Raw genomic sequence first — 14,422 nt, 5'->3', positions numbered from 1 at the left:
AATATGGCACCGATTACTGGGTGGCTTTAACAAAAACATTTAAAGAAAGAAAGGAAGATATTGTTGTTTTGTTTATTTTCCTTGCACCAATCATGTATTTTCAATTGTCATTGTATTAAAAGAACATTGTTCACGTCATATTTAAATTGTTGCTAATAGAAGTCAATTGTAGCCTGTGTCACATGGTTTTCTTTGTCCTTCTGGTGGGAACTGCTGATATGTTGGTATGACTATGCATCCATCCATCCATCCATTTTCCACCGCTTATCCGGGGTCAGGTCGCGGTGGCAACAGGCCAAGCAGGCTAACCCAGACTTCCCTCTCACCGGCAACATGTTCCAGCTCATTCTGGGGGATCCCGAGGCGTTCCCAGGCCAGCTGTGAGATGTAATCCCTCCAGCGTGTTCTGGGTCTTCCCCGGGGTCTCTTCCCTGTTGGACGTGCCTGGAAAACCTCCAGTGGGAGGCGTCCAGGAGGCATCCTAATTAGATGCCCGAACCACCTCAGCTGACTCCTTTCGACGCGAAGGAGTAGCGGCTCGACTCCAAGCTCCCTCCTGATGACCGAGCTCCTTACCCTATCTCTAAGGCTGAGCCCGGCCACCCTACGGAGGAAGCTCATTTCGGCCGCTTGTAGCCGCGACCTTGTCCTTTCGGTCACGACCCAGAGTTCGTGACCATAGGTGAGGGTAGGAACGTAGACCGAGTGGTAAATTGAGAGCTTTGCCTTCCGGCTCAGCTCCCTCTTCACCAAGACGGTCCGGTGCAGCGCCTGCTTTACTGCTGCAGCCGCACCGATCCGTCTGTCGATCTCCCGCTCCATCTTACCCTCACTCGTGAACAAGACCCCGAGATACTTGAACTCCTTCGCTTGAGGTAGGCACTCCGTCCCCACCTGGAGGGAGCAATCCACCGGTTTCCGGCAGAGCACCATGGCCTCAGATTTGGAGGTGCTAACTCTCATCCCCGCCGCTTCACACTCGGCTGCAAACCGCCCCAGTGAATGCTGGAGGTCACGATCCGAGGAGGCTAACAGGACCACATCATCTGCAAACAGCAGAGAGGCGATCCCGAGACCCCCAAACCTGACGTTCTCCACCCCCCGGCTGCGCCTAGATATCCTGTCCATGAAAGTCACGAACAGGACCGGAGACAAAGGGCAGCCCTGGCGGAGGCCAACACCCACCGGGAACGTGTCTGACTTATTGCCGACAATGCGGACACAGCTCCTACTGTAGTCGTACAGAGACCGGATCGCCAGTTGTAATGGGTCCGGCACCCCATACTCCCGCAGCACCCCCCACAAGAACCCCCGAGGGACCCAGTCGAAAGCCTTCTCCAAGTCCACAAAGCACATGTAGACTGGTTAGGCAAACTCCCAGAACCCCTCCAGTAGTCTTGCGAGGGTAAAGAGCTGGTCCACTGTTCCACGGCCGGGACGGAATCCGCATTGCTCCTCTTGAATCTGAGGTTCGACAAACGGTCGGAGCCTCCTTTCCAGCACCCTGGCATAAACCTTCCCCGGGAGGCTGAGTAGTGTGATACCCCGGTAATTCGAGCACACTCTCCGGTCCCCCTTTTTGAAAATGGGAACCACCACCCCGGTCTGCCAGTCCATGGGCACTGATCCCGACCCCCATGCGACATTGAAGAGGCGTGTCAGCCAGGACAGCCCAACTATGTCCAGCGCTTTCAGCATCTCAGGGCGGATCTCATCCACCCCCGGCGCCTTGCCACCGAGGAGCTTTTTGACTACCTCAGCGGCCTCTGCCAGGGATATGGGTGAGCCTCCCCCTAGATCTTCAGGCGCTGCCTCCTCTGCAGAGAACATGTTGGTCGGGTTTAGGAGTTCCTCAAAGTGCTCTTTCCACCGCCCGACGATGTCCCCTGTCCGGGTCAGCAGTCCCCCCCCCTGCTGAGAACAGCCTGGGGTAAGCCCTGCTTTCCCTTCCTGAGTCGTCGGATGGTTTGCCAGAACCTCCTTGAGGCCAACCGAAAGTCCTTCTCCATGGCCTCCCCGAACTCCTCCCATGCCCGAGTTTTAGCATTCGCGACCACCGCAGCTGCAGCCCTTCTGGCCTGCCGGTACCTGTCAGCTGCTTCGGGAGACCCCTGGGCCAACCAGGCCTTGAAGGTCTCCTTCTTCAGCTTGACGGCTTCCCTCACCTCCGGTGTCCACCACCGGGTTCTCGGGTTGCCGCCACGACAGGCACCGATGACCTTCCGGCCACAGCTCCTAGCGGCCGCGTCCACAATAGAGCCTTTGAACATGGTCCATTCAGATTCCATGTCCCCAACCTCCCTCGGGATGTGTGAGAAGTTCTTCCGGAGGTGGGAGTTAAAGACCTCCCGGACAGGGTCCTCCGCCAGACGTTCACAGTTCACCCTCACTACACGTTTGGGCTTGCCGGGTCTTTCCAACCAGTTCACCTGCCATCTGATCCAACTCACCACCAGGTGGTGATCAGTTGACAGCTCTGCCCCTCTCTTCACCCGAGTGTCCAAGACATACAGCCGCAAATCAAATGATACGATTACAAAGTCGATCATTGATCTCCGGCCTAAGGTGTTCTGGTACCAGGTACACTTATGAGCCACCTTATGTTCGAACATGGTGTTCGTTATGGCCAAACCATGGCACGCACAGAAGTCCAATAACAAAACACCATTCGGGTTCAGATCGGGCAAGCCGATCCTCCCAATCACCCCCCGCCAGGTTTCTCCATCATTGGCCACGTGAGCATTGAAGTCCCCCAGGAGAACTATGGAGTCGGTAGGCGGCGCCCTTTCCAGGACCCCTCCCACCGACTCCAAGAAGGCCGGATACTCTGAACTGCTGTTTGGTGCATAAGCACAAACTACAGTCAGAGCCTTGCTCCCCGCAACCCGTAGGCGCATGGAGGCGACCCTCTCGTTCTCCGGGGAGAACTCCAACACAGCGGCGCTCAGCCGGGGGCTCCCCTCCTGGGTCTGGCTCTGGGAGGGTGCCCCGGTTTCCCTGGTCCAGGCGAGGTGACTGAAGTCCGTGGGCTGCTTTTCATTGGGGTCGTTTTGAACCGCTCTTAGTCTGGGCTCTCCCCTGAGACCTGTTTGCCTTGGGAGACCCTACCAGGGGCTAATGCCCCGGACAACATAGCTCCCAGGATCACTGAGCCACTCAAACTCCTCCACCACGTTAAGGTGGCGATTCGCGGAGGAGATGACTATGCAAATTACTACTAATACTGACTAATACAGTGAGCAATATAAGTTCAAAAAACTAAATGTAATGTTTTATTATGTGAATACACGTTTACAATCAGAACTTGACTCACTGAGAGTATTTGCACAATGTAGAAAATGACAAAAAAGCTATTATGATGTCAACGTCTTCAGATAGTCGGCGAAAACATTTTATTTTTTTAAGTGTTTTGTGTGTGTGTGTGTGTGTGTGTGTGTATGTGTGTATGCCTAATTTCTAAATGTATTCATATTTTCATTGCAACCTTTGCTACAATTAATACAAATATTGTTATTGTGTCAGTGTTTGCTATGGACACATTCGCTCAGCTGTACGCGTTAGCTAACACCAGAAGGTGGCGGTAATGCAACACGGAGGATGGAAGCTGCACTTAAACACCGAAGAAGAAGAAGAAAAAGTAGAAGAAGAAGAAGAAGAAGAAGAAGAAGGCGAAGCCGCTGTTCATTTTACGTCATCTCCTTTATCCTCTGCGCCATGCTAACACATCTATCCGAGAGCTCTATTTACTGTTAATATCAGAGAACATTGTGCTGACAACACCAGACACATCATCCATCACTACCGGAAGGAGATATTCACGGAATAACGTGTGTTTCGCTTCTTTAGGAGCGTCATTCCTGGTTAGCATAAGTTGCTAGTTAGCTTAAAGCGGGTCGTAAGCTAACGCTCCTGTTGACGGCTATTTAGAGGAAAACCTCGTCGAGGGAGTATCATGAAATAACGCCTCCAGCTTTATCGGTATGCATTACCGTAAATACAACCTTGTGTTAGCTACTTCGTTAACGACGCGGCTAGTAACGTTAAGCCGTGGACGGTGGGCGTTAGCCAAAGCCTGATTATTCAAGTGTATGTATTAGCGTTGTGGTAAAGCGGCTTCGTCCCTGTGTTTCCAGAGAGCTGTCCGGGTTACAAGTCGCGATGCAGAAGATGGAGAAGGGCGGCACAGAGGAGGCGACGGTGGACGTCAAGTTTACCGATTTACCGAACGCCCTGATAGCCTGCAAAGTACCGGAGGATTTGTTCAGTGAAGGCAGCATCCTGAAGGTAAGGACGGAGCGCTGTGTGTCATTTACAGATGTTGGTATTTAATACAGCTGCGGGCCTTATTGTGTAGTGTTGCACGCGGACCTTTAGAGAGTCCCATTTGGATTGTAAAACATGTAAAGTAATGTCCTGTGGAACATTGCTTTAAGCAAATGTGCAGGAAACGCTTAAACTTGAGACCAGCTTGAATGGAGTTTGGTGCTACACACTCTATCTGTAGTAACAGTGATGCGCCACTAGATGGAGTTATGAGTTATTTGAATACTGCTATGGTTATGACTAAGTTGACAAAAAAGCATTCTCACTTCCTGCTTCCTTAGTCATTGTGAGTGACTTGATGGCTGAACTTGCCTCAGTTTAATGTAATGCACACACATCAGCCACAGAGATGCATCATTGGGAAGTTTCTAATAATACTATAAAAATAATAATACTCTGTTGGCGTTTGCTACCGGTCTTTCTTTGGTTCGGGGACAACGGGATGTCCTGAAGCTCGAGCCTTGCTGATGAAGTTTAACATTTAAGATGGAAGAAAAGCTCTGGTAGAAAACCATATTCTTCTATTCATGGACATTACAATGTGGGCATGCCCAGTAGTCTCATCACAGGACGTCATGCTACCACTTCTCTGCAGCTTGTACCAGCCACATGCACACACAGGCCAGTGTTTGGGAGATGCTATGAGGTTTGCTGACGCCGATGGAAAATGAAAAACAACAGAGTAAAGGGCGTCTGGTGAAAAAGTGTCCGGTGTTGTGTTTTCTTCCCCTTCTCCCCTTTCCTCCATCTTCCTGCTGCTTTCCTGCTGAGCATCTTCAAGGATCAGCAGGTCAGCTGATGTATCGTATGACCGAATATTCCACTGAGGGTGTGTGAATGTTTCATGAATTCTCGAGAACAGTTCATAAATAGTCCCAGCGAGCGCTGTTGGAATGTACCGTTGTGTTAGCAGCGCACTGTCAGAGCGGAGTGCTGCTCTGTCTATTTATAGAAGTAAAAATGTCGGCACACGGTAGAGATGGTCCTGCTGGTCTCTGGATGTTATTCTCCTCTATTATTGTTGTTGTTCAGCACTTGTAGTGTACATACAGGATGAGATGGTTGGACTTTGAGGCATTTGTCCTGCCCCTCCATTGTGATTGGCAGCTGGGTAAAAATGTTTTTCAACTCTAAAGCTCTCTCACAGTGATACTCGTTACCACTGACTCCGAGTGAGAGATCTACTGTTGGTGTTGTGAGGTGTTCAGGGACACGTGTGTCACGGTGCTCCAGGCCTCTGTGAAAGACACAAGGAAACGTTCTGTCAGTGGAGTCTAAACCGAACACAGAGCTGGGGGGGGGTCATGATGTGTCATTGGAATTTGACTTGAGGGAAACTGGAATCCACCTAAAAGTACAAAGAGTGTTGTAGTCTGTTTCCATGTCTTCAACTACTGGGAGACAGACGCTGCTGAAGGGACTGCATTTCCATGTTTATTGTTAAGCTTTATTGTTTATTAAGGATTTAATTTCAGTCTTTATTGCTGATACGTAGTTGTTTTCTTTCATAACTGTATTTTAGGGCTCACTGCAAAAAGTGTCAACTGTAATCAAGTGTGTAAAAAGTGTTTCTTCTACAGAAGATCATGAAGGAAGTCTATTTTAGTTTATGAGTATTTCTTCATACTGTGGGTCTAGTGAAGCAGCTGTCTTCTCAGAGCAGAGGTCAAAGTTCAGAGACTGGACCCAGAGAGGGGTCTCTCACAGACTTCATTATGATGCGTTCAAGCTCTACTCAGTGCAGAGGAGTATTGGTACATTTAAACGCTGTTATGGTGTGTTCAAATGTCATTTTGTACCTATAACTTTCACCAATAAAAATGTAGCAGCTGGCTATTAGCACAGTGTGTGTGTGTTGGCCAACCAAGAGCGGTGCATGTGTGCTCTGTGTGCTCTGTGTGCACACCTGTCTGTCTGCGCGTCGCCTGTCTCCCTGTCTACTGAGGGAATGGAAAAAAAAAATGGGAAGATGAAACAAAAACACTGCGATGGAAAAAATGCAGGGCTGTGCACACGCTCACATATAGCAGCCACAGCGGGGCGAGGTCTGGAGATGATTAGCACCTTCTCACACACACACACACACACACACACACGGTAATGTTTAACACCAACAAACAACACTTACATGAGAGCATCGGCTTCACTGTCAGGAGGCTCGGCAGCATTACAACGCTTTATTTTCCGACACACAGACACACACACACACACACACACACACACACGACAGTGCTATTAATCATTTCACCATGCATTTACACCTGCACTCAGTGAGCCTCAGACTTCAGTGTGCTCCAGGCATGGTGGATTTGAATATTGTCTCGTCAAATGCGTCTGTGTTGCTATTGATTGCATAATTAATGTTCCAAAAGCAAGAATGAACACGTCAAAAAGTCCAACAGAGTGCTTCTTCCTGTGTTGTTCTAATAACAGCTGGGTGTCGTCCCGTGTTCTCTGTCTCAGCGGCGTCGTGCTCTTCTTCCCAACCCACAAGTGTTTAAGTACTCACACAAAGTGCAAATGTTGGTGGATCGGCCGCACAGCCTGCTCTTGTTTTTCCAACTGCTGGCTGCACACACACACTCGCGCACACTTCCTCTCCACTTCAAGCTCTCTGCTATTAATACCTCATAAAAGCATGTTATCAAACCGCATACTTTCCATGAGCACCACCTCTTGCTTTTTAGCCCTCCATCCTGCATTCTTTCTACCAGTCATGTCTCCTTCCACTCTCTTTTTTCTCCTATCTCCCCTCTTTGTCTGTCAGCTGTCCTCTCTCTCTCTCTCTCTCTCTCTCCCTTTGTCTCCCCCTCTCAGCTTCATCCATACTAAGTAGGGCTGACATGTGTTCTGCAGTCAGCTGATGCGTCTTTGGCATGTGTGTGAAATCAAGAGTTCAGAGGCTCTTAGTCACATGTTTTCCATTCAACAAAGAGTTTTTGTGAATGCAACAGAAAGCAGATTAATGCGTCAGTTTGCTCAAGGGTGATGTCATTATTTTCCAGTATCTCTCTCTACACACACACACACACAGCCCTCCTCTGTGTGATTAGTCAGCATTGGCTAGTATCTGTCAGTAGAGGGAAAAGTAGAAAGGGGCTGCCCCTCCCTCCTCCGCGGATGATTGGCTCGCGCTGAATGAACGAATAGATGAGACCGGGTTGAGGAGAGGGAGGGGATTGTGGGTAATGCGTCATCGGCTGGCTCGAGCTCATTTAAGCGGCGGTGGAGCAGCAGCAAGAGGAGAGAGTGAGCTTAGAAGAGGCCCAGTGACATTTTCTGCTGCACACCTAAATCTCTTTAACATTCCTTCAGTGAGCCGGCAGACCCAGACCTTGGACTGTGACTTTAGAGTAGGGTATCGCTAACATCGTGGATGGTTCAGTGTGAAGACGGAAGAAGAGAAACGACGGCTTCACCACCACAGAAGAAGATCCAGGTGGACGAGGCCAGTGCTGGAGGAAACGGAGCAGCTTCCTGTTAAGGAGCATCTATCACTTCCTCATCTGTCACCCTGGGGAAGGCAACGCTCCACCGATCTCCCCCTTCCTCTTCCTTTTCATCGTCATTGTCGGCCCCATTGAAGGCCGTCTCAGGTATCGGGTGGACAAGGTTTCGGCTCCCCGGATCTCCCATCATGCACATCAAGACCACCAAGTGTAACCGCTTCTGCCTGGTCACCTCGGTGACCAACCAGGAAGTGTTCCACCGTCCCGAGGCACAGGTAAGAGAGTGCCCAAACCAGCTCCATGGTGCTCATGGCGTCTGAATAGTTTTGGATTCCATGACTTAAGTTTCCAAGAGAACGGTGTGTTTTCCTCTGAGACCCTGTCAGTGTGAACAAGGACAGTTTAGTTTCAGTGTGTGTGTGTGTGTGTGTGTCTACTTCATTCTTCTGTCTTCTCTCTTGTATCGCTGATTGGTCATTTAAACACGAGGCTCTCACACAGTCAGACACAGAGGAGGGTGAGATGTGGGGCTATTTATATAATTCATGTCTCATAACTGTATTCATGGCTGCTTCTGGCTCCCAGCCTCCAGCTGAAGGGAACACATTGAGTGACTTCAGTCCCTCTTTGCAGACCACCTTTGAGGCCCTGTTCCGCTCCTTCGACCCGGAGGTGCAGTTCCAGTACTTTAAGTCTTTCCGGCGGGTGAGGATCAGCTTCAGCGACGCTCTGGCTGCGGCCGAGGCCAGACTCCGGCTCCACAAGACGGACTTCAGCGGCAAAGAGATGAGGCTCTACTTCGCCCAGGTAGTGTGTTTGAACCTGTTTCCACACGCTGCATTAATCTATCAGGGGGGGTTGTAGTTTACCAACGCCCCCCTGGAGCCCAAAATAACTCAATATGGAATTAATAAATTAAACTGTTATTTCATCTTGCATATATTTACAATTGTATGTTCTTTGTCTTGTGTCTTCAGTCCGTCCACATCGGGAATCCTCGTCTGGAGCCCCCCAAGCCAGACAAGCAGTTCCTGATCTCGCCCCCCGCCTCCCCTCCGGTGGGCTGGTCCCAGTCTCTGGACGCCACGCCGGTCGTCAACTACGACCTGCTGTGTGCCATCTCCAAGCTCGGACCAGGTACGCACCCCCCTTTGAACACACCCCATCCTGAAGTTGGTGTGTTCTCTAACTCCTCCCACTAAGAACCGAGCATCATTACATCATCACCTCATTCTTTTTCCATACCGGCCCCCTCCTGAACGTCTTCTTTGTGTGATTCCAGGGGGCAAGTACGAGCTGCACACCGCCACCCCCACCACCCCAAGCGTCGTGGTCCACGTCTGCGACGACGAGTGCGCCGGCGACAGCTCTGCCCCCGACGACAGCGACCAAGACGACAAGCCCCGCCCCCTGCGGCCGAAGATCATCCAGACGCGCCGGCCCGACTACACGCCCGGAGAGGAGCAGTGAGCGGCTGTAACATTTTGATCCCGACGCGATCGGTCGAGAGCTCAACTCGCTCTCGGAGCTCTGAAGGTTTGGGGGACGTTGGAGAGACACCCGAGGGTGCTGCCGTGTCCCGTAGAAACCAGCGCTGCGTTCATGTCCTGTGGGAAAGACGGGAGACATGACCTTCCTATTGGAAAACCACTATGATGAATGAGATGTCTGCCTGACGGAACTGAAGCGAATGTTAGTGTTGAAATGTAGGAACTAGTGTTTTGTCGTGTTTTGATCGTAGTGCTCCAGTACGATGACGAGACTTTGCTGGATTCTTTTTGGTTTGTGGTGATATTTTGCACAAAAAAAACAACTCCTGAAAGTGTGTGTGTGTGTGTGAGTGTGTGAGTGTGTGAGTGTGTGAGTGTGAGTGTGTGAGTGAGTGAGTGAGAGAGAGAGAGAGAGAGAGCTGGTCAGGAGCAAATAAAGTCTGTCTCACTTCATCATCATGATCTGGATGTGTGTTATTCAGTCTGTGCTTTGCTTGTTGAGCTGACAGCTGTTGCTATTTGACATTTAACACAGCTTCATCACACGGCCTTTTCTTTTTGAATGCGAAACACACAACGCCAGCCTTCGTTAATGTGAGGGCGTCGGCCACACCCACCTTGATGTGTTGTCTGTAAAAAAGAACCAGAGCTAACCTTCTAAAGTTCATGCTCGGCCTAAAAAGTATTGTGAAAGGATTGTCGGAGAAGTGAAGCTGTCATTCAGCCTCTTCTGGTGCTGCTGCTGTGTCCATCAGCTCGTGTGTGTGTGTGTGTGTGTGTGTGTGTGTGTGTGTAATATTGCTGGTTATGGTTTGTGACATTATTCTATAGTGGTACCGGCTTGTGTTTCAGTTGTGCAGCTTCTCTCCTGGAGGATCTTCCCTGTGAGGAGCTCCACTCACTGCGTCTCTACTGCTGCTGCTCCAGCTCATTAACATAACACATTTACTATTGAATAAAGATCCACGTTCACACGTCTCTTTGGGATTTCTTCACTTCTATGTCTCGTCATAAACGTTATCTCAGTTTTTATATAACTCCCCTGTTTGAATTCTATGAAGGCTTTTAAGGAGTGACAGGTCACCAGTTTGGTTTATTTTTGACACACACTGTTTTAAGCCTGTTTTTGGCCAAAGTGCCAAATTTCAAAACTCAGTTCTGAAACCAGTGGGTGACGGCACAGCGACGCCTTTTCTACAGACTAGAAGGTATAACATGCTGCTACACTCTGAAGAAAAGCTGGGAGTGCGTGTGACGGATCCAAACACCAAGACGCTCAGTTGCAAATAAAACGCATTCTTGGCCATAAAATGTGCACCGCTTCTCCAACGCTGTCAGCCAGAAATACCGTTCATTCAAATCCTTTTCCATGCTGGGTCAGGGCTGCTAGCTGTGGGGTTGGTCGACCCTTTCTTACGATGTCCAGCTTTTTCTGGAAATGTCCTCCAGAAATCCGTTTCTCCTCCTCCAGCCAAAAACACAGCTAGGTAAAAAAAAAAAAAGAATCTACACCAAGCAAAATGCTAAAAATGTCATAACTTCTCTTACATATGTTTCAACCTGAACTCTTACTAAACACTAAGATCTGCGAGCGCTTTCTGTTTGACAAAAGTCACGCTGGCCCACTGACCAATCACGGCGCACGTTAATGCAGACGTACTTAGCAGGCTACCTGAGTACCACTGGCACGTCAAAGAATACGCCCAACATGTCAAACTAAAGATCTGATTGGTTGGACTATGACAATCAATATCGTCCCCATTTACTTAAACTGCAAAGGCTCTCTAGCGGGCATTGAGCCTCTCTTCTTACATAGAGACATAGGGGCTGAATCTGATTGGATAAAAGCTCTACTTAAAACAAGCTGCACTGGAAGCAGAGCAACTGAGGAAGACAGGAGCTGTGCAATGACAAAATAAGCTAATGGGAAAAACATAATAAATGTAGTGTATTTATGAAAAATTATTAAATTCCTATTATTATATTATTATAATTAAATTCTCACCCCAGAGCTTGAACCATAGACTGCATATGAGAAGTGGACGTAGTCACAGACATCATATATTGATTATGGACCAATCGCAAGCCGTGCAAGAGGCATTTTGTCCATCGCCATCTTGGTTTCTTGGGTAGAGCTCAGTACAACTGAACACTGAATAAGACATTATTACTCCCAGACCGGACAACGCTGTGGTCGCAATCTGTCAATCACTGTGTAGCCCCGCCCCTAAAGCATCCCCTGCTTTATGGTCTGTTTGACTCTAAATGGACCATAATGTACTAAATGAACATCATGCTGTATTAAAGAAGACTTGAAACTAGAGATTGAGACCATAAACTCATGTTTACAATGTTTACTGAGGTAATAAATCAAGAGAGAAGTAGAGTCATTTTCTCATAGACTTCTATACAACCAGAGGAGTCGCCCCCTGCCACACAACTGCAGCAAAACAGCAAAAGACTTCAAAGTTCTTGTGAAATGAGATGGGTTCATGTTCCATCTGTTGTTGCAGTGATGCTGTACATCCTGCAGAGGGAGTGTGGTTATTGTAAATGTACTGACTTTCCACCACGATGATGACAGAGTTACATTTTATTACGTCTGTAACATGAATTGTCTTTCAGTCTTCTTGGTGAATGAAAGCAGCTTATAAACTAAGTCATCAAATCAGAAAATGATCCCAACCTACACCAAGTACTCATTGGCCTTTTCATATGGAGATGACTACATCTCAACAATCAACTTTAGCGGCAGTGGCTTTATTTTAAAATGACTTTTCCTCTTGCAGCACTTGCAGGTTGACATGTTTAGCTGAAATATCTATTGGATGTATAGGTATGATATTTGGCTGACATCGATGGTCCACAGAGGATGGATCCTAACATTCCATCTATCTAGTCACAGCTATACAGCTTTGTAAACCATTAATAAATGGTAACAAGTGGTGGCACAGTAGTGCAGAGGTTAACGCTGCTGCCTCACAGGAAGAAGCTGCATCAGTTGCAACTTCTGAACCTTTGGGCTTTATCAGAAGGACTGTGAGGAATAATCCTCATTGTTTCAAAGGGGCCTCACTCTGTTTTTAGGTGTAAAATGATTCAGAATAAGTATTAAGACAGTTGTGCATTTGTAAAGTAGATGCTTGTATTTGATGTATCACAATGCATTAAAGTAACTGTGTAACTGTAAAATGCCAACAGTATTTGTTGGTTCCAGTATGACTAAAATATAGATTTAAAGATTTCTTCCCAAGTTAACTTCTGTTCCCCACTTTTCTCCCTCTAATCCTTCCTCCATCTCTCCTCCCCTTTTCCTCCACCTCCACCCGCTCTGCTCTCTCCTCTTCTTTCTTCTCGAGGAGCAGCTTGCTTTCACATTGAAGAATGGAGGAGAAGAGCGAAGAGCCGATGGCTTTCTCTGTGAGGGTCTTCACTCTGCAGGAGGAGGTGCGGGCCGAGGAGGAGCACATGGAGACACCTGAGGAGGTAACAGTGGAGGCTGTAGAGGGCGCACTCGTCAATACTCATGCATTTTAAGTTGAGGGTTCAAGATGTAAGGTTTTTCATAATCAATTATTTCTGACTAAATTGCCCTTTTGTTATCATTATGTCGTCTGACATCATGTTGATGTGAATATGAACATTGTTTGACTTTACAAAGAAGCGGTTGTTAGGAGCAGTTCACTTTTAAGTAATTAAGGTTTGTCATGTTGAGTGAAGAAATATGTTGCTTTAAAGGGGAACTACACACATTTTCAAAATGCACACATGTTACTCCTATGGTCTAAGTGAACGTGAACAACTCTCTCCCAAATCCAAAAAGTAGAGTGCAAAAACTCAAATGAGTGATGTCATTAAGTATAAAGTGTGCTCCATAGACCATGAATTGGGGGGAGATGAGCACCCAGAGGAATGTTCTGAGGATATGGGAACATGTTCTGCTGAGAACAACACAAAAGAATAAAGCTCAATTGGGTTTAAGAAAATAAAAGTCATTGTCTATGGAGCAGCTTGATGACATCACAAGTAAGAGACTGACTTCTCTGGTTTGTGGCTTTGCGAGACAGCAGCTCATGTTCACAAGTATTGATTGAACTCTGCATGGAAATAACATATTGGGAATCCTAATTTAGGTGGTGTTGCCCTTTAAGAGATAGAACAACCGAGCGGCAACCTCCGGTGCTGATAAACCTCTGGACCTAAGATTACCTATTTTTGTCTCTATAACTAATATCCACGTTCATGACAACGTAGGTGACGGGAATTTTTTCATAACTCACTAGTTTTAATTAAAGTTATGCATAATTAAGGCTCTGAAATCTTGGTGTAGTGATTATTCTTGTTTGTGTGAAACAATCAAATTGACTTGACTGCTGTTCCAGCAAAACTGAAGGGTCATCGAGGCTCAACTTTCCATACCTCAGTATGATGAAACATCATCTGGCCAACCACCTGCAAGTGCACAATCCTGGTAGTAAAGGTTTTAGTGTGTAAAGTCGTCATGTTTACTTTGTAATAATGAGACAGGAGAAAAGGATGGTCTGTGTGGAGTAATGTGCTCAGGCTGTTCTCATACACTGTAGCTACAGTAAACCAAGAAAGATAATGTCATTCATATACAAACTATTGTGAGCCAGGACACGTGACTCAATACAAAGATCTATAAAGTCGGCTAAGGGAGGAGGTCAGGGTGGAGGTGTGAATCTAAAACCACCAGGAGACAGTCTGTGTGAAACCAGAAGTCACCGTTGACTTATGCGTCATGAAACCTCCGTACTTAGGTAACGCAACACTGATTGCTCACGTTGCTGGACATTCGTTGGAAAATGCACAAAAAATAACAAAACTTTTTGTAAGATATCGTACAAACCATAGTATGTGGATACAATGTTTAATTTCATCCACTAAGAGCTGGTCCAAAGACCATCCATCCATTATTTATGCCTGCTTATCGTCTCAGACACATTCACTCTCACAACTACAGGCAAACCAAACCTAACCTAACCAAACCTAACCTAACCTCAACCTAACCTAACCTCAACTTAACCTAACCTAACCTCAACCAAACGTAACCTAACCTCAACCAAACCTAACTAAACCTAACCTCAACCTAAACCAAACCTAACTAAACCTAACCTAACCTCAACCAAACCTAACTAA

General features: G+C 47.4%; 2 protein-coding genes across 3 annotated transcripts in view; both read left to right on the top strand.

Moving 5' to 3' along the window:
• Positions 1–3,652: 3,652 nt before the first annotated feature.
• Positions 3,653–10,240, top strand: rcan1b (regulator of calcineurin 1b). 2 transcript variants are annotated; one of them, XM_031852403.1, is made up of 5 exons: positions 3,653–3,978; positions 4,134–4,284; positions 8,406–8,579; positions 8,750–8,909; positions 9,055–10,240. In XM_031852403.1, exons 2-5 carry the CDS (start codon positions 4,159–4,161, stop codon positions 9,240–9,242), a joined length of 648 nt encoding a protein of 215 aa, XP_031708263.1. In that variant the 5' UTR covers positions 3,653–3,978; positions 4,134–4,158; the 3' UTR covers positions 9,243–10,240. The 2 variants fall into 2 exon arrangements, with proteins under 2 accessions (XP_031708263.1, XP_031708264.1); XM_031852404.1 differs by lacking the exon at positions 3,653–3,978 and having other exon boundaries at positions 4,194–8,047.
• Positions 10,241–12,646: 2,406 nt separating this feature from the next.
• LOC116386128 (histone-arginine methyltransferase CARM1-like) overlaps positions 12,647–14,422 on the top strand; it is a 3,998-nt gene continuing 2,222 nt past the window's right edge. The window contains exon 1 of the mRNA XM_031852130.1: positions 12,647–12,748. Within this exon, the coding sequence (XP_031707990.1) occupies positions 12,647–12,748 (102 nt within the window). The remainder of the gene's footprint in view (positions 12,749–14,422) is intronic.

Source organism: Anarrhichthys ocellatus, unplaced genomic scaffold (assembly GCF_004355925.1).
Source record: "Anarrhichthys ocellatus isolate YVR2014 unplaced genomic scaffold, GSC_Weel_1.0 scaffold12, whole genome shotgun sequence".
Taxonomy (NCBI): Eukaryota; Metazoa; Chordata; class Actinopteri; order Perciformes; family Anarhichadidae; genus Anarrhichthys; species Anarrhichthys ocellatus.
The sequence above is the reverse complement of the archived record's forward strand: the minus strand, read 5'-3'. Positions and strand labels throughout refer to the sequence as shown.